This window comes from Phacochoerus africanus, chromosome 1, assembly GCF_016906955.1.
Source record: "Phacochoerus africanus isolate WHEZ1 chromosome 1, ROS_Pafr_v1, whole genome shotgun sequence".
Taxonomy (NCBI): domain Eukaryota; kingdom Metazoa; phylum Chordata; class Mammalia; order Artiodactyla; family Suidae; genus Phacochoerus; species Phacochoerus africanus.
The window spans coordinates 58,697,041-58,720,294 of NC_062544.1; the positions used below are offsets into that span (position 1 = coordinate 58,697,041).

At 45.9% G+C, this 23,254-nt stretch overlaps 1 protein-coding gene and 1 pseudogene across 2 annotated transcripts in view; both read left to right on the forward strand.

Moving 5' to 3' along the window:
- Positions 1 to 2,338, forward strand: part of LOC125111850 (UDP-glucuronosyltransferase 3A2-like) — a 38,093-nt pseudogene extending 35,755 nt beyond the window's left edge.
- A 2,847-nt stretch (positions 2,339 to 5,185) lies between these two features.
- CAPSL (calcyphosine like) overlaps positions 5,186 to 23,254 on the forward strand; it is a 32,494-nt gene continuing 14,425 nt past the window's right edge. For both annotated transcript variants that reach the window (XM_047767160.1, XM_047767150.1), the window contains exons 1-2: positions 5,186 to 5,265; positions 21,399 to 21,535. In XM_047767160.1, the coding sequence (XP_047623116.1) occupies positions 21,399 to 21,535 (137 nt within the window). In that variant the 5' untranslated portion in view covers positions 5,186 to 5,265. The remainder of the gene's footprint in view (positions 5,266 to 21,398; positions 21,536 to 23,254) is intronic.

Below are 23,254 nucleotides of genomic sequence, written 5' to 3' on the forward strand. Positions count from 1 at the left end.
TAACATTCGTTTTAGTTTTCTCTAAATAAGGGTAGCGTGGTACAAGAACCAGAAATACTAAGTGTGTGGTCCCTCATTCCCTGCTTTAAAGGTTTCTCATAAAATTGAGGAAAAAAACACATGCAGTGCAAGTTTCATGAATGCCACATGAGCTGTGGTCTCAGTGAGAGTGTTAATAATTCAGATAAATGAGAAATGAATGAATAGTGGGAGAGAAGGAGACCTAGAGAGCCAGAGATCAATTTAAATGAAAGACACACACACACAAACAGAAAAGAAGAGAGTGACTCTGTGAGAGAGTAATAGAGAGAACAGAGATAAGAGAAGCAAAGATAGAGACAGGGTGGAGAGAGATGGATGGATGGATGGGTGGGTAAGTGGGAGAAGGGATATGCCTTGTATAACACTCTTCTCTGTAGCTTTCCCTGGGTTCTGAGTCTGAGTTGGATTGTGGCTGAGGTAAGGAGTCTCTGTACAGAGACAAAGGCAGAACTTTGTATCTTGTGATATCTACACCTGAGTGTGTCCTAAGCTAAATCAGTAAATTTCTTTTCTTTTTTTTTTTGTCTTTTTGCCATTTCTTGGGACGCTGCCACGGCATATGGAGGTTTCCAGGCTAGGGGTCTAATTGGAGCCTTAGCCATTGGCCTACGCCAGAGCCACAGCAACGTGGGATCCGAGCCGCGTCTGTGATCTACACCACAGCTCACAGCAACGTCGGATCCTTAACCCACTGATCGAACCCGCAACCTCATGGTTTCTAGTCAGATTCGTTAACCACTGAGCCATGATGGGAACTCCAGTAAATTAATTTTCTTTAAAACAGCTTGAGGTCCCTGGGTACATTCTTTTGCCCTTGCTGCTTTCCTCTTTTTTTTTTTTTTCTTTTTAGGGCCACATCCATGGCATATGGAGGTTCCCAGGCTAGAGGTTGAATTGGAGCTGCATCTGCTGGCCTACACCACAGCCACAGCAATGTCAGATCTGAGCCATATCTGTGACCTACACCATAGCTCACGGCAACGCCAGATCCTTAACCCACTGAGCAAGGCCAGGGATGAAACATGCGTCCTCATGGATGCTAGTCATATTCGTTTCCACTTAGCCACAACGGGAACTCCACTGCTTTCCTTTTTGTTCTGAAACTTTTCATCATGAAATGTGCTTTCTTTCTTATTTTTCAACAGCTCACCCTCACATCCGCCTTTATGTCACCTATAGCGTTGAACAGTGTCATGGAGGCCATCCAACATGGCGTGCCCATGGTGGGAATTCCTCTCTTTGAAGACCAGGGTGAAAATATACTCTGAGTTGAAGCCAGAAATTTCGGAGTCTCTCTCCATTTAAAACAGGTGAAGGCTGAGACATCAGCTCTGAAGATGAAGCAAGTCATGGAAGATAAGAGGTGTGCATCGCTCTAGGCTTGTGGTTACTTAAGCTGAGTGAAGACATAAACTAGTAAGGGCACCATGTGGGTCTGTTTTGCAGTAAACACTGAAACATCCAAGACACAGAATAGTATGTGTGCACTTTTATTTTTTATTTTTTTGTCTTTTGCCATTTCTTGGGCCGCTCCCGTGGCATATGGAGGTTCCCAGGCCAGGGGTCTAATCGGAGCTGTAGCTGCCGGCCTACACCACAGCCACAGCAACTTGGGATCCGAGCTGCGTCTGCAACCTACACCACAGCTCATGGCAACACTGGATCCTTAACCCACTGAACAAGGCCAGGGATTGAACATGCAACTTCATAGTTCCTAGTCAGATTTGTTAACCACTGAGCCACGATGGGAACTCCATGTGCATTTTTATATATAAGCACTTTTAGCATCAAGCATGGATCTTTGCATGCATGCAGGTACAGCTTGAATTTTTCAAGGGGACTCAGCTGGACAGTTGCAAAGAAAGGCCAACGGTTCTCCTGGAAAGGGAATCTTTAGTGCATGAGGTGGAAAGTGTGTGTGTTCCACAAAGTCTCTAAGACTTCTGAGACCACTTGAGTGACCCCTGCTCCTGTCTCTGCCAACAGGTAAAAATCTGTTGTGGTGGCTGCCAGCATCATCAGGCGCTCCCACCAGTCCCACCTGACTCCTGCCCAGTGGCTGGTGGGCTGGATCGACCACATCCTCCAGACGGGCGGTACAGGGCACCTCAAGCCCCATGCCTTCCAGCAGCTGTGGTATGAACGGTACCTGCTGGGCGTCCTCTTGTTCCTGCTGGTGGTCACCCTGGGCACCGTGTGGCTCTGTGGGAAGCTGCTGGGCCTGGTGGCCAGGTGGCTGTGTGGGGCCAGGAAGCTGAAGGAGGCCTGAAGCCACGTGTAGTCTTGAGGGGATTGTTTGGTGGCCACCGGTTCTTTGAAGGCTTCCCCCATCGCTGCACCCGCCCCCCCCCCCCGTCCCCCCACCCCTGATGTCCTCCTGTTCACTTTCACTTGAAGATGCACATGCGTTTCTCCTCACTATTTTCTGCCTCTGTTTAGAAATCCTTATGAAAATGTAAACCGGTCTCTTCTGACAAAAAGTAGACTAATGATTGCATGGGGCCATGGACTGTGGGAGGGCGGACTGTACATCAGGTGATGGAAATGTTTTGTGTCTTGATTGCAGTGGTGGCTTTGTACGGGTATACATCTGTCAAACCAGGCAGATGCAGTTTGCTGTACACACATTAGACCTTGAAACTGCGTTGAAAATCTCTATGGATGAGATAGGCTTTGAGGTCATTTTCTACTGGGGCACCTTACACTTTAGTGTTCAGTACAGATTAGCTGCATTTGAGTATAACTAAAAATGCAAATAGATAATAATTTCTAAAAGAGTAGAGCTAGTACAGTTTGGAAAGGGAGGAGATATATGTGTACAAGATGTAGGGCCATTTCCTGGAGAATCAGAGGACTAATGGCAAAAGCCTGGGATTAGGGTCAAGTTCACACACCCAGACCTGATTCATGTCTATCTTATGACTGGAACCTGGGGGCTTCCCTAAGTACAACATAGAATCACACATTTGAAAAATGATAAGCACGGGCAAAATATTTAATTTTTGCGCTTTAGTGGGCATGAAACAGGACATGAACTAAGGATATACATATAATGCCTGTTCGGGGAGGTATATATTAAGAATCAGAAGTGAAGTTCAATATAGCACTTAGGTTCCTTTCATTATGTAGTTACGGTTCTGCTTACCTATGTCTCCACTACTGCCCATGACAATCCTTTATTGATTTTTTTTTTTTGTCTTTTTGCCATTCTGGGGTCGCTCCCACGGCACATGGAGGTTCCCAGGCTAGGGGTCTAATTGGAGCTGTAGCCACCGGCCTACGCCAGAGCCATAGCAACGGCAGATCTGTGTAGGGCGTCTCTGACCTACACCACAGCCCACGGCAACGCCGGATCCTCAACCCAGTGAGCAAGGCCAGGGATCGAACCCGCAACCTCATAGTTCCTAGTTGGATTTGTTAACCACTGAGCCACAAAGGGAACTCCCCTTTACTGATTCTTTGTGTGCCTGTCTACACCACTGCTCAGTAGATGTGACTTTCTCTCTTGCCAGCTTCTCTTGTTTCGTTGAGCACCCCTCATGGCAGGCACGGTGCTTATGCTCTTTATTTCAATGTCAACCAAGTGTTCATTCATGTAAAAGGAAGGACGCATGCGTGGTCTTAACACAAACTTCTACTTGGTGCAAGGACTTCACTTCTTTTGAAAAGCAGCTTTTCATTGAAATGTCCTTCATATGAATGCATTTTCTCCAGTTCAATAATTTGATTCAGCCAACCCTGACTGATTTCATGTGTGTACAAGGTACTGTGCTGGGTCCTTTGGAAGCTGCAAAAATGAACCAGATTCTTTCCCAGTCCTCTGAGGGCTCTGGGTGGGTTTCTCACTGTCTTACGGATTAATGAAAAGGCATATTTATCTGTCATTGGTGGTGCATTTAAGTGATTGCTCCTTAATAGTTTGTTTAGCTTTGTAATTTCATTTAGTGAGACTCACAAGAAAGGCTTGACTCCATGATGTCACTGGCCACAAGAAGGGGTATTTGTGGATGAAACAGTTAATGGTGTATGGAAAAGACACTCAGAACTACCCTGGGGTAGAGCACGTTAATTCCTGCCGGCGTCACCACCTTCTTAGTACTTGGTATAGGTCACAGACCATAGGTAGGGTCCTCTGGAAGCAGCATCTAACCCCCAAAGAGAGAAAAGGACGTATTTTTGAACAAGTTTGCCTCTCACCTCACACCCTGCTGGAAATCCCCTCAACCAAGACAAATATTCATTCAAATCCATAGAGAATATCACCCCCTTGACCTCCAGGGCAAGTCTGAGAAGTTGACAAGACAGCTGTAGAGTCTGCGCTAGAGATTGTAGAAATCAATGACCACACGCACCTGAGAATATATAGAAGATGAGAACCAGTCTTCATAGTTCTAGTTGTCTGTTCTCTGCATCCTTCATGATGGAAGCAAGAGAAGGGATGGAGATGATGAAGGAGGGTGGATGTCACAGGTACAGTGATGAAAGGGAGCATAATTTAGGTGTTTTTTGTTTTTCTAAACCAGGTTACTTCTCACCTGGCAAACTTACTGTTAAGGAACAAATATAAAAAGAGGTGAGGAGTGAGGGAGAAAAAAGGAGAATAGAGAAAATCAAGGATGGAAACAGTGGGAAAGGACATCTTCTCAGTGCCTGGTTGTGGAGTAGGGGGACTTTGCATCACCTGCGGTCATTATATCCCTCTGCTCCTGTGTGTTGTGGTTTTAAATCTCACCCGCTAATAAGATACTCTTATTACCCTTATAGCAGTAAGCCATCTGGAGATAACAGAAGGGCAGGGAAAGATTTGCCTATAGAAGTAAGAGAATTTGCTCAACATTATCTTACAAAAACCCATGAGGCAAGTTTTATGCCCTTCTAGAAACCAAACAATTGCCGGCCAACTTCCTGCTAGCTTCTCTCCTAGGGCAAACAGCCTGGGCTTTCACAGTCACAGAATTTCCTAGGCAACAGAAATGTAAACTCGAAAAAAGGCAGGGCCAAGATAGGGATTGACAATGAGCTGAGCCACTGAGGCGGTAAGTTTTGCAGCAGTGATTCCAAGCCATCCAATGGACAGGGAGAGGGCAGACCAGGAGGTGTGAGGATGAAAGGTAAGAGGGAGGAGGAAAGGGGGGATGGGAGGGTACCCGTCTTCCCAGATGCAAGAGGGCGCGTCCTTAGTTTCAGTTCAGAGCAACTGGTGGCAACAGGTTAGCATTTAAGGTAAATCAAAGTTTTTATCTCTGGTATTGATTTGATTACTATTGCTACATTTTAGCTAAAAAAGAAAGAAGACCGTAGATGTTATTTTCTAAAAAGAAAACCAAAAAGTTGATGGGAGTTCTTGGCCGTCTGTCTAGGGAGGAAATAGCTTAGTACTGAGAGAGGCTTTTGTCGTCTTTGTATAAAGGTGCTCAGATAAAAGCGTACAGAAATCAATTGCGTTCAGTAAACAGGAGGGAAATAAACATCACTGTGCAGTCATCATGTACTGGCTACTCCAGTGTGATGTGTTTGGGTGAACTGTGGTAACTGGCCTGTATGACCATGAATAAAACTGGGCTTCAAGAAGGTTAACTATCTCTGAGTCAGAAAACAATGAAAAGATTGAGCTTTGCATCAGATTTTGGTGTGTCTGACATTCAAAGTTGTACTATTTCTGCTGTACCCTGCCTGCCAAAATGACCACTTAGAATCAGATATGAATTAGAATTCTTGTTAAACGGACACAGCCTGTTAAAAATGATATCAGAGAGTTGATTGGGTCAATCATGACTTTGAGAAGGACTTTAGGAAATGGCAATACCATTTATCCAGGAGTCCACCCCTCTTGTCTTCAGTGGGGGGTGCAGTTAAACCATATTAAGTAGATGGAATTATTTCTTGTTTTTAAAGCTCTTGTTTTTTTCCCCCAAATCTTACAATACAGAAACCTTTTAATTTTGTCATTGTGCCTTTTAAATAGTGATATTTAAATTATGAACTTTCCTCTGCATTTATATTCGAGTAGTAATTATTTAATAACAATAGTATTGATTAGTTCCCATGGCAGTCTGATAGCATTCTGTTAAGTGCAGATATTATGATGATGGGAGACACAAAGGATATAGCCCTTGCCTTTGAGGGCCTTTTAGTCTAGGAGAAGAGGCCATCCTGAAAGGAGAGGCCTAGGTCACAGTGCAGTGTGGATGTGTGTGGGCTTTGCACAGATTGTACAGAGGAAGATGCAAGCTCTTTTACTCTGGAGAGAGTGGTTATGTGAGGCTTCACCATAGTGATTCTACAAGGAAGAGCAGGACTTCCCTAGACCAACAAGGGAGGGAGGGCGTTCCTGAAAACGGGGCTCCAGGTGCAAAGGCACAGAGGTAGAGACCATTATGTTGTGTCTGGGGAATGCAAGTGGGTGTAGATGCAGGATAGATTTTGAAGGGGTGGAGATTAGGAGAAACAAGACTGAGATAGGAAGAGCCAATGTATACATCAGACACCAAGACATACCCTTTTTGCCTGTATACAAGGTGGGGGGGGGGCTGCCAAAGCGATTTAGACAAGAGTATGAAGTTCAGATTTCCATTTTATAAAGGTTGCTCTGCCAGTCATCTGGCAGATGGACTGGAGGCAGGGAACCAGCTAGGGGCAATTGCAGTAACGGAAATGGGGGATGACCAGGTGCTGGGCCAAGGTGGTCCCCATGGCAATGGAGGCAGGGGAAGGAACAGATTCAGGAGGTTGCAAGATGGTGAAATTTTATAGGAATCAGCTGATGATTCAAGGTAGAGGATGAGATGGAGTCTAAGATAACGTTCAGTTAATGACCTGGAAAAATGATGTTGCTGTTTCCTGAGGCAGGGAATAAGGAGGAGAAGATAGTGAATTTGGTTCTGGAACATTAAACTTGAAGTGTCTGTATGTCACTGAGGTGCACATTTGGTGCGGAAATTTGAAATCTGGCTCTGAGGCTCAGGAGAGGGAATGGGTTAGAAAAAACATTTAGGAGGCCTCACTGGCTCAGTGGGTAAGGCTGAGATTGCCTCGGGATGTATGAGAGTGAGAAGAGGATAAATAACTGAAGCCTGGGAAACATGGCATTTAAAAAGGCAGGCAGGAGGAATTCCCGTTGTGGTGCAGCAGAAACAAATCCAACTAGTATCCATGAGGATGCAGGTTCGATTCCTGGTTTCGCTCAGTGGGTCGGGGAACCAGCGTTGCTGTGAGCTGTGGTGTAGGTTGCAGATGAGTCTCAGATCTGTGTTGCTGTGGCTGTGGGTGTGGCCCTAAAAAAAAAAATGGTAAAAAGAGAGAGTCCAAATAGGTCAGATCTGAGAGGAAGGAAGAGAGATCCTGAGAGAAATCAAGGAATGAACAATCAATAGAGTCAACTGTTGGGCAAAATGAAGTAGGGACTGACAGCTGAAGCTGCCAGTCAGACTAGCAAAGCCTTCCTGAGAGTACGTTCTTTGGAATGACAGAGTGGAGACCAGACTGCTGTGGACTGAAGGATGAATGGAGCATGAAAAAGTAAAACACAGGAGGCTCTTTCAAGTAGTTTGGCTTTGAAGGGTGATAGCTAGAAGGAGCCAAGGGTTGAGGGGCCACTGAAGACCAAGAACTAAAGGGAGGAGCTGGTCACAGATATAGAGGGGGGAGGGGAACCATACAGAAGGGGGAATGCGAGTTACAAAATATTGGGTATAAGACAGGCTACAAGGCTGTCTTGCGTATCACGGGGAATACAGTCAATATTTTGCAATAATTGTCAATGGAGTGTAACCTTTAAAAAGTAAACTGTTCTCGATTTTAAAAAAATAATAAAATAAAATCCACCTGAAGTATGGAAAAAAAATAAAGGGAGGGGTTGATGGAGAGGAGGAAAGGGCATAGCAAAAAGTTGAGGGTCCAAGGGCAGATGGGATCGATCTGTGCTTTAGGTGGAGAGATTATCCTTAGATGCAAGGACATTCAGCACAGGAGAGTAAGGACGAAGCCTATACCTTTGTAGACTTGGAGAGGGATTATGGGAGTGAGTTCATATCTGGTGTCTCCATTTTTATTATGAATGTCAAGACAAGGTGTGAAGGAGAGTGGTAAAGGTTTGAATTAGCCTCTGGAAAGACTGGAAGAAGAATCTAACCAGTGTTGTATAAGCGTATAGCGGCATGTTTCTGAAAGCACTGGTCCACCCTGACATGTAGGTTTGTTCAGCTGCACTTTCCAGCCTGCCTTTAAGGGGAGGACACAGACGAATTGAGCCAAGTTAGGCTCATAAGGGAGGGTGGGAGATTGAAAAGTGAGGGCTGAGAGAAAGAAAGCACTGGTAAGGAGTGGTCAGAGTGGTGTATTAAGGTATCTGGAATGGAGAGGCAGGAAGTGGGTCCAGAAAGGAAAACAAGGTAGGTAATGGCTGCGGTGAAAACACAGGGTCAGGCATCTAGAGGTATCATCAGGTCACAAGCATCTATGGTTGGAAGAAGGAAACTGAAAGGTGAAAAGAATATGGAGGTTGAATCTTGAACTTGGAGAAGGGACAGCCTTGACTGGTGGCAGAATGTAAGAGAGGGTCTTGGAAAGCCGTGTAAAAAGAGTGGGCAGATGAAGTTAGTAGAAATCAAGGAGCTCCAGGAACCTCAGGGCTGCATGGTGGGTGGGCTGTCTAGATAAGCTCTGAGGTTCTGCAGATTGGTGGGGTGCTTTGGATGGAGAGGAAGTCTCTACAGCAGGACCCAGAGTCTCAGTGATTTAGGAAATGACAGAGCCAAAGAGGAATGAGGGGAGGATGTCCAGCTGGGCTGGACTTCAGAGATGGATGTGAGGATGGGTCATGATGTGGAGGTGGTGGGATTCCCCTTAGATACTGAGGTTCCTTAGTACTTAGCACTTGGGGTGAGAAGTATCTCCATCTGAGAAGAATGCTGGAGTAGAGTTCCTTATACAAATTCAGGTACCAGTCAGCCTCTTGGCGGGAAATGGGCAGTGCATTCAAAAGTAATAACAGAAAAAATTTAACAATGGACAATTTATAAAGACGTGGGTGGGGCTAAGGTACTTAGATAAGGGAAGAGGAAACTCCCCAAGGCTGTCACAGTGTGGGGGGAGGGTTGGTATTTGTCCTTGGACCTGAAAGGGCAGGAGGATGTCAGCAGGAGGGTTGCAGTAGGGAGGGCTGCCTTTGATGGAAGATTACAGTTACTGACAAATTGTTGGAAAGGAAACCAGGGACAAAAGGACCCCAACCTTTCTCCTCTTCCCCTCTGATCTCTTGCTGTTGCTTCCCATGGGTTGAATTCAGCTGGAAGCTCAAAAGCAGAGAAGTCTGATTAATGCATTTCATAGGGATCAACCTCCTCCTATAGCACAGATGTAGATGGAAAATAGATCAAAGGAGGGGCTGGGCAAACAGAGGGTTGAGCTCAGCAGTGGAGATAATCCAGATAATTGAGAGACCCATGAGAATAAGGAGATGTACAATGAAATAAGGGGTTGAGGAAAAGCTGGCTGTCTCTGTATGGAAGGAGCTCTTGGTCCTGAAGGCCATGCCTGCCTGGTAACTTGTGGTGGTGATGGGTGCACAGGTGCAAGGGGTGGGGGTGTTTAGTTCCCGGTTTCAACTGTTGTTTTCATCTCTGTGATTAATGAATTAAATAGACTTTACGCTACTGAATCTGCCCTGTAAAATTTTGCCCTTTATTCTGATCTCAGACAGTTCTGTATACTGAAAAATAATCAAGGTTCACAGAAGCAGTTTTCTACATTTCAGAAACAAACAAGCTGACATTTGTGAGAAGACAGCATTACAGAATGATTACTGTGTTAGAGAAAGGGCCACAGCTGCCTTCTCTTGATACCCTGATATCCATGAGCATTTCCACCATTCATGATATTCTTGGGAGAGGACTTTCTTGCATAGCTCTAGCCATAGTTCCATGGCCACACAGGATCTTGCTTTCCTACCAGTTTAGGGAAAAAAAACAAAAAACAACTTTTTTTTTTCCTATTATGGCTTTTCAAAATCTGAAGTCAAATGGAATTAAAAATTTTCACATACTGCAAACTATAGAATGTGATTTGATTGAGCAGGACAGTCCTTGATTGAAAGGTGGATTAAAGATGCTCTTACATTCTTTGGAAGCTCTGCTTTGTGTGTGTCATCTCTGCTGTTGACCTTGACCTCAACAAGAGCTCTTCACACAGAAGAAAGGCACAAGTGAATGCTCTCTGGTAGCTTACAATGTCAGTTATTCTTACTAAGTGTGCTTTGGCTTTAGTATTGCTAATAATCTTGCCTCAGTTTTTATATATGAGTGACTTTGGGTGACTACAGTGGTTCCTTGCTTTAAGAAAATGAGTGTTTTCTGAAATGTTGTGGGTAATTTACAAAGAACCCTGGGGAAGTGGCAGGCACAGAAGATCCCACGTAGAACCTTGGATCTGCTGTTTACATCTGAACTGGGATGACCTCTCAATCTCTTTGTACCTCAGTTGCCTTAATTTGTGAAAAAGGAATATTTCCTTCTAATGAATGTAGAAGTACTTTGTAAGCTATCAGAGTAATCCTCAAAAGTTACCTTGCACCAGACACATTTTCTGTACTGTCCTGACTGTGCATAATTTGTAGAACACAGGCTACCCCTTCAGCAGAAAGCCTGACAGAGCCCATGATCAATAAATGTCCCCTCATGCAGTTGAGGCTACCTTTGTGTGGTCCCAGGGGGCTATGCACTCTTCCCATGCAAGACCAAATACTAAATAGGTGAGTCTTCCTGCGCTGGAAGGTCACTGTTGCAACTATTCACCTTGGCTGTTGTGGGGTAAACAGAGCCACAGGGAACACATAAACACCCATGTGTGACTATTTTCCAATAAAACTTTAGTTACAAAGCTGGGTCGAGGGGCTCATTCAGCCTATTGATTGTTTGCTCTCCCCAGGTCTAGCTCATTTTAGGTCATGTTTGCCTAAACTCAGCGTACCCTTGATAACTGCCCATGTTAAGGTGAATCTTCCTTGCTTTGCCAGAACCAAGATGGAGGGGTGAGAAATCACTAAGGTGCTCACTTCTGCTCCCAGGACTTGGTTAATCTTCTCCATCAGGCGACTGGGTGGCTCCATGGGTCTCTGATAATGCTGTAGAATGAGCTGACTTAGAGGTGCTTACAATAAAAAAAATTTTTTTTAAATGTTTATGTTTTTAAAAAGTTTGTATTATAGTTGATTTACAATGTTCTGTCAATTTCTTACTTTCTGGAAGAATTCTATTTTGTCTGCCAACAGTGGCAGAAACTGCTAGTTGTCTACTACCAAGCCAGTTTCCTTCTCTTTATAAACAGAATCTGGAGAATGGTTAATGTCCCCAGCCTAAAATTAGGCTTCCCAGCTGTCTTAATCCATTTGGGTGGCTACAACAAAATACTGCAGACTGGGTAGCTGATAAACACCAGATCTTTATTTCTCATAGTTTTGGAGGCTGGAAAGGCCAAGATCAAGCCCCCAGCAGGGCCAGATGAGCGCCCTCTTCCTGGCACAGACATGGCTTCTGGCTGTGTCCTCACATGGTGGAAAGGGTGAGAGATCTCCCTGGAGCTTCCTTTGTAAGGTACTAATCCCACATCTGAAGGCTACCTAAGCACCTCTCAAAGGTCCCAACTTCTAATACTATCATTTTCAGGAGTTAGGAGTTCATCACCTGAATGTGGGGGGACACAAACATTCAGACCATAGAACCAGCCTCCTTTGCAGGAAAGGCCAAGAAAATTTAAGTGAAAGGAGTTGGAAGGAGTCTTCTGGGAACCAATTTACAAAAGACTGACTTGGATGGGAAGTGCCTTCTTTTTGCCTTTGCCCATTTTCTTCTCTGTTTTCTGGAATGCGGATGTAATGGCTGGAGCTGCTATGATTATTTTGTAACTTTAGGCAAATCTGAGGGGGAAAAAAACATGGTAAAGTAGAGAGAGAGTAGTTTCTTGGGACTGTGATGACTACCTGAACTGCCTCCAGACTTCTTTTACATGAGAGGAAAGTATACCTCTATCATTTTTAGAGAAAACTAACCTGTTTCTGTTATGAGTAGCTGGAAGCAATCCCTACCCTGGTGTTGACATTCTGATGTTGAATTTCAATTCATTAACACTTCTTGGTTTTCTGGAAGTATCAGTTAAGAGCACACAGGTTGAAAATAATTATCTGGGTTTCTAAATGGCTATAAAAAATTAAATAGAAAAATGATGCTAAAAGAAGCATTTTAAGTGACTGGAAAATAATTACTAAGTAGGTAATTTTGGTGACTAATGTTGCAAAAGGGCAAATGGCTTTTACACCCATCTAAAAAGTGGAGGAAGATGTACACTTGGGGTTTGTCTTTGCAGTGGGTTTGAAATCACTGAGGCTAAGGCCTCACGGCGCCTGAAAAACAGGATATTTAGAAGGAACGTGTTTGGTTCTAAGAGTGTAATAGAAACCAGGGAGTTTGGGAGAAAAGTCTTCCTTTCCTTTCTTTTCCTTTCCTACCTCCTTTTCTTCCTTTCCTTCCTTTGTTCCTCCCTTCCTTCCTTCCTTCTATTTGCATTTTGTACACAAATCCAGCCAAAGCTTTGCTTACCTTTATGTAGTTTAGATATTTTCTCACTCTGCTTCTTTTAAGTTCTGGCAGACTGCCTGAGTCAGAATAGATTGCAAGCAGTTTCCTGGTAAAAACCCCAGAGACATAAGGCAGAGCAGAGGGGAAGAGTGAGGTGGAGAAGGAGATGGCAATGAGAGAGCTGTTAAGACAGCTCCTGCATTTCCCAGGGGACACTCGTTAATGACAAGGACCCCTTAACCCCTGGGGCCTCTGTGTTTGTATCATATTGTGTTCATTACATGGATCCTTGAATATCATGCTAAGCAGTTTTCCCCACACTCTTTCATAGCCCCAAATGCTGCAAAGGCTGCTAAATGTTGATGAAATTCTGAGAGAAGAGTTTTACTGTGCTTCTCTTCCTAGTTCTCATGGGAAGTCAAGGCTCTCCTCACACTGGATTGCTAGTTATTTTACCCAGGTAAAGGCAGATATCTACTAGGTTCAACACAAACCCTGCAGGAATGAGCTTTTGCCAGTTCTATCAGGCATACTTTTGGCTGCAAGTTGCATTGACCAACAACGGATTAAGCAAATAGGAGCTTATGTTTTTCATATGACAGGAGTGTCGAGTCAGGCAGTTGCCTACATGTTCAGCAGCTCAGTGATGTTAAGGCTCTATGTTGATATCACTGTGATTCCCTTGGCTCTTTCCTCGTGATTGCAGAAAGACTGCCACAGCTCCTGACGTCACATTCTTGTTCATGGCAGGAGGAAGCAAAAGAGAAGTGAGAGCTCTCCCAGATCCCTTAGCACTTTCAGATGAGTCTCTTTGGCTGGAAAGACATGGCCACCCAAATGAAGGTGGAAAGTAGCAGAGAAAGCAGATTGGAATCAGCTGGTTGGCAATGTCTAGAAAGTCAGTGTAATTCAAATTTAGCAAAGTTAAAACTATCTTGAGGAATGTGAACTCCTTGAAGGGGCCTTGGCTGTCTCATGCTTTGCTGTTGTGTGGCATACAATAAGTGTTCAATGAATATATGTTGAATTCAAGACCAGGACTAGGGTGAGGCACGGCAGATGCCTAGGGCAAAATATTTAAGGGGATGCTCACTTTCAGGCTTGGGCAACTTCAGAGTTGACATGTGCCAAGTCCTGAGATTTGAGTACCTCCTTAGACCTAGATATATACTTTACCCAGTCCTGGTCTCAGCCCTGGCTGAATGACTATAAAATGAAATTTAAAGACGATGTGTGTTGGAGTTCCCGTCTTGGTGCAGGGGAAACAAATCCAACTAGGAAACATGAGGTTGCAGATTTGATCCCTGGCCTCACTCGGTGGGTTAAGGATCTGGTGCTGCTGTGAGCTGTGGTATAGGTTGCAGATGCGACTCAGATCTGGCATTGCTCGGATCTGGCATTGCTGTGGCTCTGGCGTATGCTGGCAGCAACAGCTCTGATTAGACCCCTAGCCTGGGAATCTCTATATGCCGAAGGTAGGCCCTAAAAAGACAAAAGACAAGAAAACAAACAAACAACAAAAAAACAACCCCCAAACCCGGAAGATGTGTGAAGTAAACACTATACACAAAAAGTTATGAAACACTGTTCTTAAATTGTGCCATACCATAAACATTAAAATAAAGAATTCACATTCCAAAGATTGGTAGAAAGAATAAAAGACTATGATTTAGCAGAGATGGGCTCTAGGGAAACCTGCATATTGACAACAGCCCAAATATGAATTTTAAACACCTTGAGAAACTGTATTTCTGTGCAGAGAAAATTTGGTAGGATGCCAGACTTCAATTACATCTTATTTCCACAGTATACTTATGTTATTAAAGGGAGAGATTAAATACCGTCATACTTTAAATCTTATGTGAAGGTTGGCAATCCAAACAAAACCCAGATGTTTCATATATTCCCACATTCAAGAAATAATTTAAAAAATAATTTGTTGGAAAAAAAGGGGGGAGTTCCTGTCGTGGCTCAGTGGAAACGAACCGGACTAGTATCCATGAGGATGCGGGTTCAATCCCTCGCCTCGCTCAGTGGGTTAAGGATCTGGCATTGGTGTGGCTGTGGTGTAAGCCAGCAGTTGCAGCTCTGATTCATACCCTGTCCTGGAACCTCCATATGTTGCAGGTGCGGCCCTAAAAAATTCAATAAATAAAAAAAATAGTAATTTGTTGAGGGGAAAAAAAACCCACCTTGCATATCACTTTATTAGAACAAACTAACAAAGCAAACAAGCAAACAAACACTACACTCCAAAAGGAAGGGATTAAGTGAAATTGTTCATCTCAACCAGAAGGAGTTCACACTGAGTCTTAAAGTATTGAAAACCTGAGCAAGGACCCCGAGGTGAGAGAGAGTATGAGAGAATATGTAGGAGCCAAGAGTGTCTTGCTTTGCTCTGTGCTGCTGTCACCTGCCCTCCTCTGTTGGGAAATCCTCCCAGCACCCCAGGGAATATTTTCCTTGAAGCCTTGCCTTTCCTTCTCATTTCATGGGCTGACTCTGATCTCCCACAGCGATTTATCAGCACCTTGTACAGCTGGTGAACATGGTGGCTTTGGCAGAAGTGGAGGTCAGCCTTGACTCTGCCACTGCCTTGTGGCACATTCTCAGGCAAGGGTTCTGGGTTTTCTGGATCTCTGCTGACTTCTGTCTCCTAGGACCTTCCACCAGGTGAGGTGACTGGCTGATGTGTGCAGAGCATGGAGCAAGGGCTTGGCTCCTGGCCTGGTTCTAATGGTCATTAGCTATCCTCTCTGCTTGCCTGCATCTCACCCTGAGTTAGTTGTAACCTTCCCTCTAGCCTTTCCCACAAGGTCTTCCTCCTGTCAGTCCAAGGTGACTTGGTCTCTCTTACACCTGAGATTCTCAGTCTTACTTGTGCATTAAAACCATCTGGAAACGTGATAAGGCAGATGCCCAGCACTCACAGCTAATTTGCTGTGTCTGGGGTGGAGGGTGGGCATCTTTATTGCTTACTGGTATCTCAGCTCCCCTGTGGGTCCCAGATCTTTCTCTACAACAGGGCTTCTCCACCTGGGCGTGACCAATATTTCGAACTGGAGAGTTCTCTGTTGTCAAGGGCTCTCTGCTCCCATGCTTAGCAGCATCTCTGGCCTCTACTGTCTAGATGCCAGGAGCATACCTCACCCCTGTTGTGACAACCAAAAATGCCTCCAAACATCGTCAAAGTTCCCCTTGGGGGCAAGATCATACCTATTTGGAATCACAGCTCTGCGATATCACCTGAAGAATCAGCACAGTCCCTCACATAGCCAGAGGTGCTCAAGGTCTGTTTAGCCGAAGGAAGCTCAGATGGTTTGATAAAAGAACTCTCATGACATCAACCACACAGACACACACCTGTCATTATGCCTTTTCTGGGCTTTCTCTGTCTCTCCTGCAGAGACCACAACTCTCTCTAATCTGTCTACATTTTGCATTTCAGTCTCAGACCGAAGACAGCCTAGCCATCAGATAGGCTACTCTAAGCATTGGGATCTAGTATTTATTCTGGAAAGGCACTTTCTCAGGGGAAACTTCCTCAGGAACCACGGGGTTTTTGCCACCTACCACGTTATAAAAACTAGTTTTTTGAATGGCTTGGAGCCCATAGATGTGGTATAATTTTCCCCAATCATTGCCTTCAAACGCAGTCCATTGTACTGAAGATCCACCTCTGTTTTGCCAATTGCTGGCTTTAGATGCAATCCAGGCATTGAAGAGAAAAATGAAAGGATGTAATTCAGCCTGTTGTCACTAGGTGGCAGCAAAGACAACTCAATAAAGTGCCGCCTGGGGCTTGAGCGTTTCCTTCTTTGCTAAAGGTTCAGCTTAAAGTTTTCACTGAACTTAGCAAGAGACTCGCATGAACTCCACTGAGAATCATGAAGAGACAGACTTCAATGCATTTTCAGCTTTCCAACCCGTCCTACAGTGACTGCTGAAATATAGGCAGCTTTGGCAGTGGCAGGCAGCTGTGCTCCTGGACAGTGGGATGAGGAAGCCTTAACTGGATGCAGCTCGATGAGACCTGGTGACCATTGCTGCAAGTCTCCTTTGGCTTTGCTGCTGGGGGCTCTGTTCAGCCTGTGTCCCAAATCTCCAGGCCTTTGCCATGTGAATGTCCAGTCCTTGGTGGTGAGGGTGGGGAGCAGCAAGAGCTATGTGTGGAGTTGGTACCCCTCCCCTCAATTGCCCTGTGGTTACTGTCCATCTTGGATCTTTTAATCTTCTGTCTACTCCCCAATACCTCCTTCCAAAACCTATCGCCTGGCTGTCATCAGCATGGTCTCATCTCCTACTGGTCAGCCTGTCCCACTCTTCTATCCCCTTTCCACACTTGATCCAGTGGGGTCTTTTTGTGTGTGTTTGTTTGAAGTATAATTGATTTTCAGTGTTGTGTCAATTTCTGCTGTAGAGCACAGAGATCCAGTCAGACAGAAACATAGATCCTTTTTCTCATAGAGGGGTCTTTGACAGTCCAAGCTGCTGCTACCTCACTTGAAACCCTTTGTGGTTTCCTGTTGCTCTCAGTACGGAATCCAAACTCGCTACTACGGTGTCTCAGGCTCTTGGGAATCTGATGTCTGCTTACCTGCCCAGTTACATCTTTCTCCACATTTCCACTTTTCAAATTCCCTCTCACTATCCACAGATCTGTCTCAACCCCTAAAAATACCCCTATTCTTCAATCCTACTGAAATACTTGCATTTCTCTAGTTACACTCTTTTCTCTCTCACTTTGGCCTTAGCACTTGGAAAACAGACACTGCTCTTCTTTCTCTCTTCCCCACAACCCTTGTCTGGTGGACTGCCACCCCCTTTTAGGGTTAAAGCTTAGACATCACCTCTTCCTCTGACAAGTCTTGAGGAAGCTCCACTTCAAGGCTGTTTAGCTGCCTCTTCCTGAGTTGCCCGCAGCTCAGCTGTGGGGTAGCTGTGAGCTCTGTCTGTCTTGGTCCCTCTTTCCCCCACTCCTAGCGCAGTGCCCACGCTTACTAGACGTTTCCTGCAGGAACGACCCAACAGGCTCCTGACCCCCAGACATACACTGAAGCGGAGCCAACACGAGGTGGCGCTGCGGCCACACGCATGGGGCAGCGGCTGGGGGAAGGAGGGGGGCAGCCTCTTCCCTACCCTGCACAGTAGGGGCTAGATGGGCTTTTGTCACCAAGCTCTTGCGCAGTGATCTGAGAGGGTCTTCTGGAGTCAGGGACACTTGTTCAGTGCTGCGATGTCGGTGACAGATGTTTGGGAACAGATTGTTGCCCCCGGTGCCTTCATGCAAACTTCAGAGGCTCGGAGTGTCGCTTTTCTTCACCAAAATTCTACCCCACCCTGCTTTCTTCCAAAGCCCCAGTTCTTAGCAGTTACCTTTCCTGCCCTGCTTAACTAGGGGGCTTCAGTACTCAGATGTAAGATTGTGAGCTGTTCATTCCAGGGCTTCTTTCTTGGCATAATCCTTCTGCACTGGTGCCCTGAAAATAGCACACAATAAATATTAGCTATTTGAATGAACTGGGTCATTCAATACTTAGACAGTGTAGTGAACATGGGCATTTCAAGTACCACGGTAGGCTGGGTGGCGGGAGAGAAAGTATTTTTTTTTTCTGGATATTTCAGATTAGACTAAAGAGGTAAATGCTTGCATGGCCCCAGGGTAGGGTGGGGTGCCCAGGTGCAGTGGGTGGGGTGCTTTCCTCGGTTCCACCCTACTCTCCTGTGAATGGAAAGCATCAAATTGTGCTTTGAAATGCTTTTGTGGTATTTCACAAAGGTGGATGGAGGGATACAAAGAACCCTGCTTGGTCAGAAGCCAGGAGCTTTGATGTTGGTGAGGCTTTGAGGTTGCTTGACCAACACAAACCCTAGTTTGCAGAGGAGGGGTGGCCTGGGATCAACTTTCAGGGTCCCACAGTCCCAATGGTGTGTGAATTGCTATGAGTCACACTGACTATGGGACCTGGGCAAGTCACCCAATTTTTGTGCTCCCCAATTTCTTCATCTAGAAATATGAATCACAGGAGTAATTAGCTCATAGGTTTTTAAAAAAATTGAGATGAAATTCCCATATGGTAAAATTGGCCGTTTAAAATATATAGTTCAAATACCTTATTACACAACCACCACCTACATCAAGTTCTAAAGACTGTCATCACTCCAAAAGGAAACCTGTATGTACCCGTTAAACAGTTACCCCCCCCCATGCCCCTCCTCCCAGGCCTTGGCAACAACCCACCTGTGCTCTGTCTCTGAATTTGCCTTTTCTGAGCACTTCATGTAAATGGAATCATACAAGATGTGACATTTTATGTCTGGCTTCTCTCACTGAGCACCATGTTTTCGAGGTTCATCTACATCTTAGCCACTATTAGTACTTCCTTCCTTTTCATCGCTGAATAATACTCCATTGTGGGGACAGATCAAATTCTGTTCATCCTTTTGTCCACAGAGGGACATTTGGGTTTTTTCTGCCCATTGGCTCTTGTGAACAGTGCTGCTGTGAACATGGGTGTAGGGAACTTATTATAGTCCCTGTTTTCAGTTCAATGAGAGGGTTGTTGTGAGGGCTGGATGCATGCTTACTGCATAGTGAGAGCAGGAAAACAGTCGTGATTAAAGCTGTTACTTTTAAATGCTGAAGGCATGCAAAGAGGGCCCCTCAGGGGTTCTTTCTCTGGCCACAGCTCGGCTCTCAGATTCCGGAGCCAGACCTGGCTTTTTCCAGGCTCTCCCCACCTGCTGCTTGGCTGGTGTGGAACGACAGGGCGGAGAGGGGAGGGTGGGAAAGGCAGCGGAAAATCGGGGAACTGAGGGCGGGAGGAGAGCGGCTGAGGCAACCGCAGGGCCAGTAGCGCTGGGGGTGGGGCAGGGGAGACCCAGGGCTGGGGTGGGTGTAGAGCAGGCAGGGCACGTGAGGGCTGCCAGTCCCTAACTCCTGCTCACGCGCGGGAGGGCCGGGCTGGTGCCACTAGCAGCAGATGGTCAGGGGCAGACAGGGCCCACGAGGAAGGGAACGGAGATGGCTGGACGGTGAACTGGTGGCCTTGCCCGTTGAATCCCTGAACACAGGATGGCGAGTGTGGCTGAGGTCAGGGTCGGCACCTGGGGACCAGCTCTGGGAATTGTCACCTTGAGATCAGGGGACACAGTAGTCACAGGCAGATGCAGGTTTTCAGCGTTAATGCTGCCGGGAAGGCACCTGATCTGGGCAGATGTCCTTGTTGGATGAGAGTGTGGAAGGCTCTCGGCACCGCCTGCCAGGAGGGCGATGCAGGCCCCTGAGGGCCGCGTGCTGCCGCCTGGAATTGTGGGAGCCTCTGCTTTCCGGGCTGGAGAAGGCACGGAGGGTTCACAGAGCGATAGCAGAGCAATTTCTTCCTAAAGTGCAGAAAGGCAGCTGCAACCTAGGCAGGGAAACGCCTCCTCTGCCTGGTGTGTGAGGGAACAGAGAACTGTCCCCCTTTGCCTCCGCGTGAAGGGCAAGGAGGGACCGGCCAGGTACTGTGGGAGGCGCTCTGGGAAGTCTGTCCTGGCCTGGGCTTTAGATCTGAGGTTCTCTCTCCCTGAAGTTAAATGAGGACTTTGTGGGGAGACCTTCTGGGTTGTTTTGGAGGGAGCAGCCTTGGAGGCACGAATCCGAGGTTTACCCTTGCTGAGGAAAAGAGAAGGTGCCAGCACTTGGGGGAGCCTTTGAGTCAAGGGCAGAAGCCTTCTCACAGCATGTTTTCCTGCGCCTTGAATGCTGTTTGTTTTGCACATCCATCAAGCTTTCTTAACTCCTTTCATTCACAACTCACCCTCAAAAGGAAATTTCTAGAATTCCTCCATTTACTGGGTAGGTGGGCTTATAGAAAGGTTACTTTCTTGGAGTAGAGATGGAATTTAAAGATCCTTTAATCCAGTCCTTTCATGTAACAGAGGAGAAGGAATCAGAGGCCCTGAGATTTGCTCAGACCTCACGGGAAATAGAACCCCTGTCTCCAGGCTCCCAGCAAAGTGGCTTTTCCACTATTGTGTGGGTTTCTCAAGCCCCAGCTGCAGAATTAGCACAATTCCTTGCTCACGGACTCTCCATGTGGTGTTCCCTCTCTCCTATTTCTGAATGTTTAAAACACATTCAGGAGAGAGAGAGAGTGAAAGAGAGAGAGAAAGAGAAAGAGAGGAAGGAGGAAGAGAGAAAGAGAGGGAGGGAGAGAGAGGCTATTTACCTTTTTCTGTCCTGAGAACCTAGTTAGGTATTAGTGGACACTCACCCATTAATCCAGGAAAACATACTAGTTACTAATTAGTAGGAATCATCAAGGCCTAAGTGTTGAGAATCTCAGTGAAGACAGAAGCAACAAAAATGTATGTTTAGACCAAAAAGAAGAATATTACATCTGGAGTCAAAGGGAATCTGGGGAATTCTAAATGAAAGAATAAAGCATGTATATAAGGATGGTTCAAATAGAGTTTAGAGAAATGGGACTTATTTTTTATGGCAGGAGGAGGGCTTCTGAAAGATGAAAGCGGCTGGGGGAATGGCTGGGTATTTAAAGCTATTGTCCAGGCTACAGCGGTCTAACGTTCCCAGGACTAAGTAAGTAAGTAATAAATATGCCAGCATGCACTTGATGTAGCGGAAAATGGGAAATTCTGGGAGGTTTGAGACTGTTCTCAGGAAAAGGGTGAGAGACCGTGCTGTGAATGTCCTTCTCGGCGGGGTTGCAGTCCCCCTGCCCGGCCAGAGGCAGGTGGTTGGGGAGGCCTGAGCCTGTTGACACGCCATGGATTCCCTCTCAGATGGCGGGGACGGCGCGCCACGACCGGGAGATGTCAATCCAGGCCAAGAAGAAGCTCACCACAGCCACCGACCCCATCGAGAGACTCCGCCTGCAGTGCCTGGCCAGGGGCTCTGCGGGCATCAAAGGACTTGGCAGGTAGGACCCGGCCTGGGGGAGACAGAGGACAAAGGCAGGGCATGGCCAGGTGACCTGGAGCACATCATTTCCTCCCAGGGGCTCAGCTCCTTGCTTGTACAATGCAGTTTGGAGGCACTGATCTCGAGGTCCTGTGTGATTGTTTTTTTGTTGTTGTTTTTTTAGGACTGCACCTGCAGCATGTGGAAGTTTCAAGGCTAGGGGTCAAATCAGAGCTGTAGATGCTGGCCATAGCCACAGCCACAGCAATGCAGGATCTGAGCCATGTCTGCGACCTACACCACAGCTCATGGCCAGGCTGGATCCTTAACCTACTGAGCGAGGTCAGGGATGGAACCCTCATCCTTGTGGATACTAGTTGGGTTTGTTTCTGCCGAGCCACAAAGGGAACTCCTGGAATGTCACTTTCTATAGTCCCCCACATCTCAGACTAAGCCCAGCTCTACCAGGAGCCCAGGATATGGACATATTCCTGGTGGCCAGGCTGTCACCGTCCAATCGGAGGACCAGCTTACTTCCCTTCCATACTGTACCACCTCATCTTCCATCTCTTTCATCCTGGGTCCACATCCTTGTCCTTGGTGCAAATGCTTCCTGAACACCACCCTCTTGTTGGCCCCCTAGCCCGTTCACTTGAATCTCTCCTGCCACCTACGCCTTCTCTACCCCCTACCCCTACCAGCCCTTCCGCTGTTAACCAGTCTATCACGAACAGTCACGGCCCATCCTTGGTATTCTGCTTGAATGTGCCCTCTGCCTCCTCTCCTTTACCGATCTGTCTCTCCCCTAAATTTCTTCTCAATTGAAGTGTTGGCTTCCCTTTCCCCCCCTTTCTATGATTATACTGGGGTCATGTTTCTTTGGGGACACTGAAGTAAAGTGTCATTTTCATCACATCAATCAAGGATGCACGCAAACTATCAATACGAATGATGGCTGTCGGTGTTGACCTTGATCACCTGGGTGAGATAGTCTGTCTAGCTTCTCTGATAGTTGCTCACTTCCCTGAGTTTTTATATTGGACTCTTTAAGGGAATTTCCTATGCAGAGGAAATTCCCTAGGGCATGGGGAGGATCCTCTCACCTTTTAGGACAGAGAATAAGCATCATTTCTTTGGAATTCTTCTGCAGAAGAAATTTGTCTCCTCTCCCACATTTAGCTATTTACTTAGTCATTTACTTACACCAATATTAACTCATGGATACTTATTTTATACTTTGGGTTATAACCCAGCGCTATTTTATTGCCCAAATTGTTCCTATTTTGGTCTTGGGAGCTCTTTTCAGTTGGACTTTTTGTCCCCTTGGATTATCTCCATCAATGTAGGGTTTTCCCCCCTTACTTTCTGGTATAAGATACTCCCAGCTCATCTTACATATTTCCTGCCCCAATTCTAGAATCAGCCATTTCTCCAAGAAGCTCAGCTCCTTTTTTTGGAGAAATGTGTTAGAAACCAAGATCTAGTCTCTAGATGTGCTTGTTCTTACTGGGGTGTTACTTCCAGGTCCTCTTAGCTGATAGAACAAGGAAATATATGTGTGTATGTTTATATATATGTGTGTGTGTGTGTGCATGTACACTTTATATGTATTCATCTATACTTGTGTTAAGATAAACATGAGTGTATACTGAAGTCTCCAACTCAAACCATTGCCCCTGCCACATGGATCAGATCATTCTGGCTTATCTAGAAATCCCCATTCCTACAGTGGGAAGAA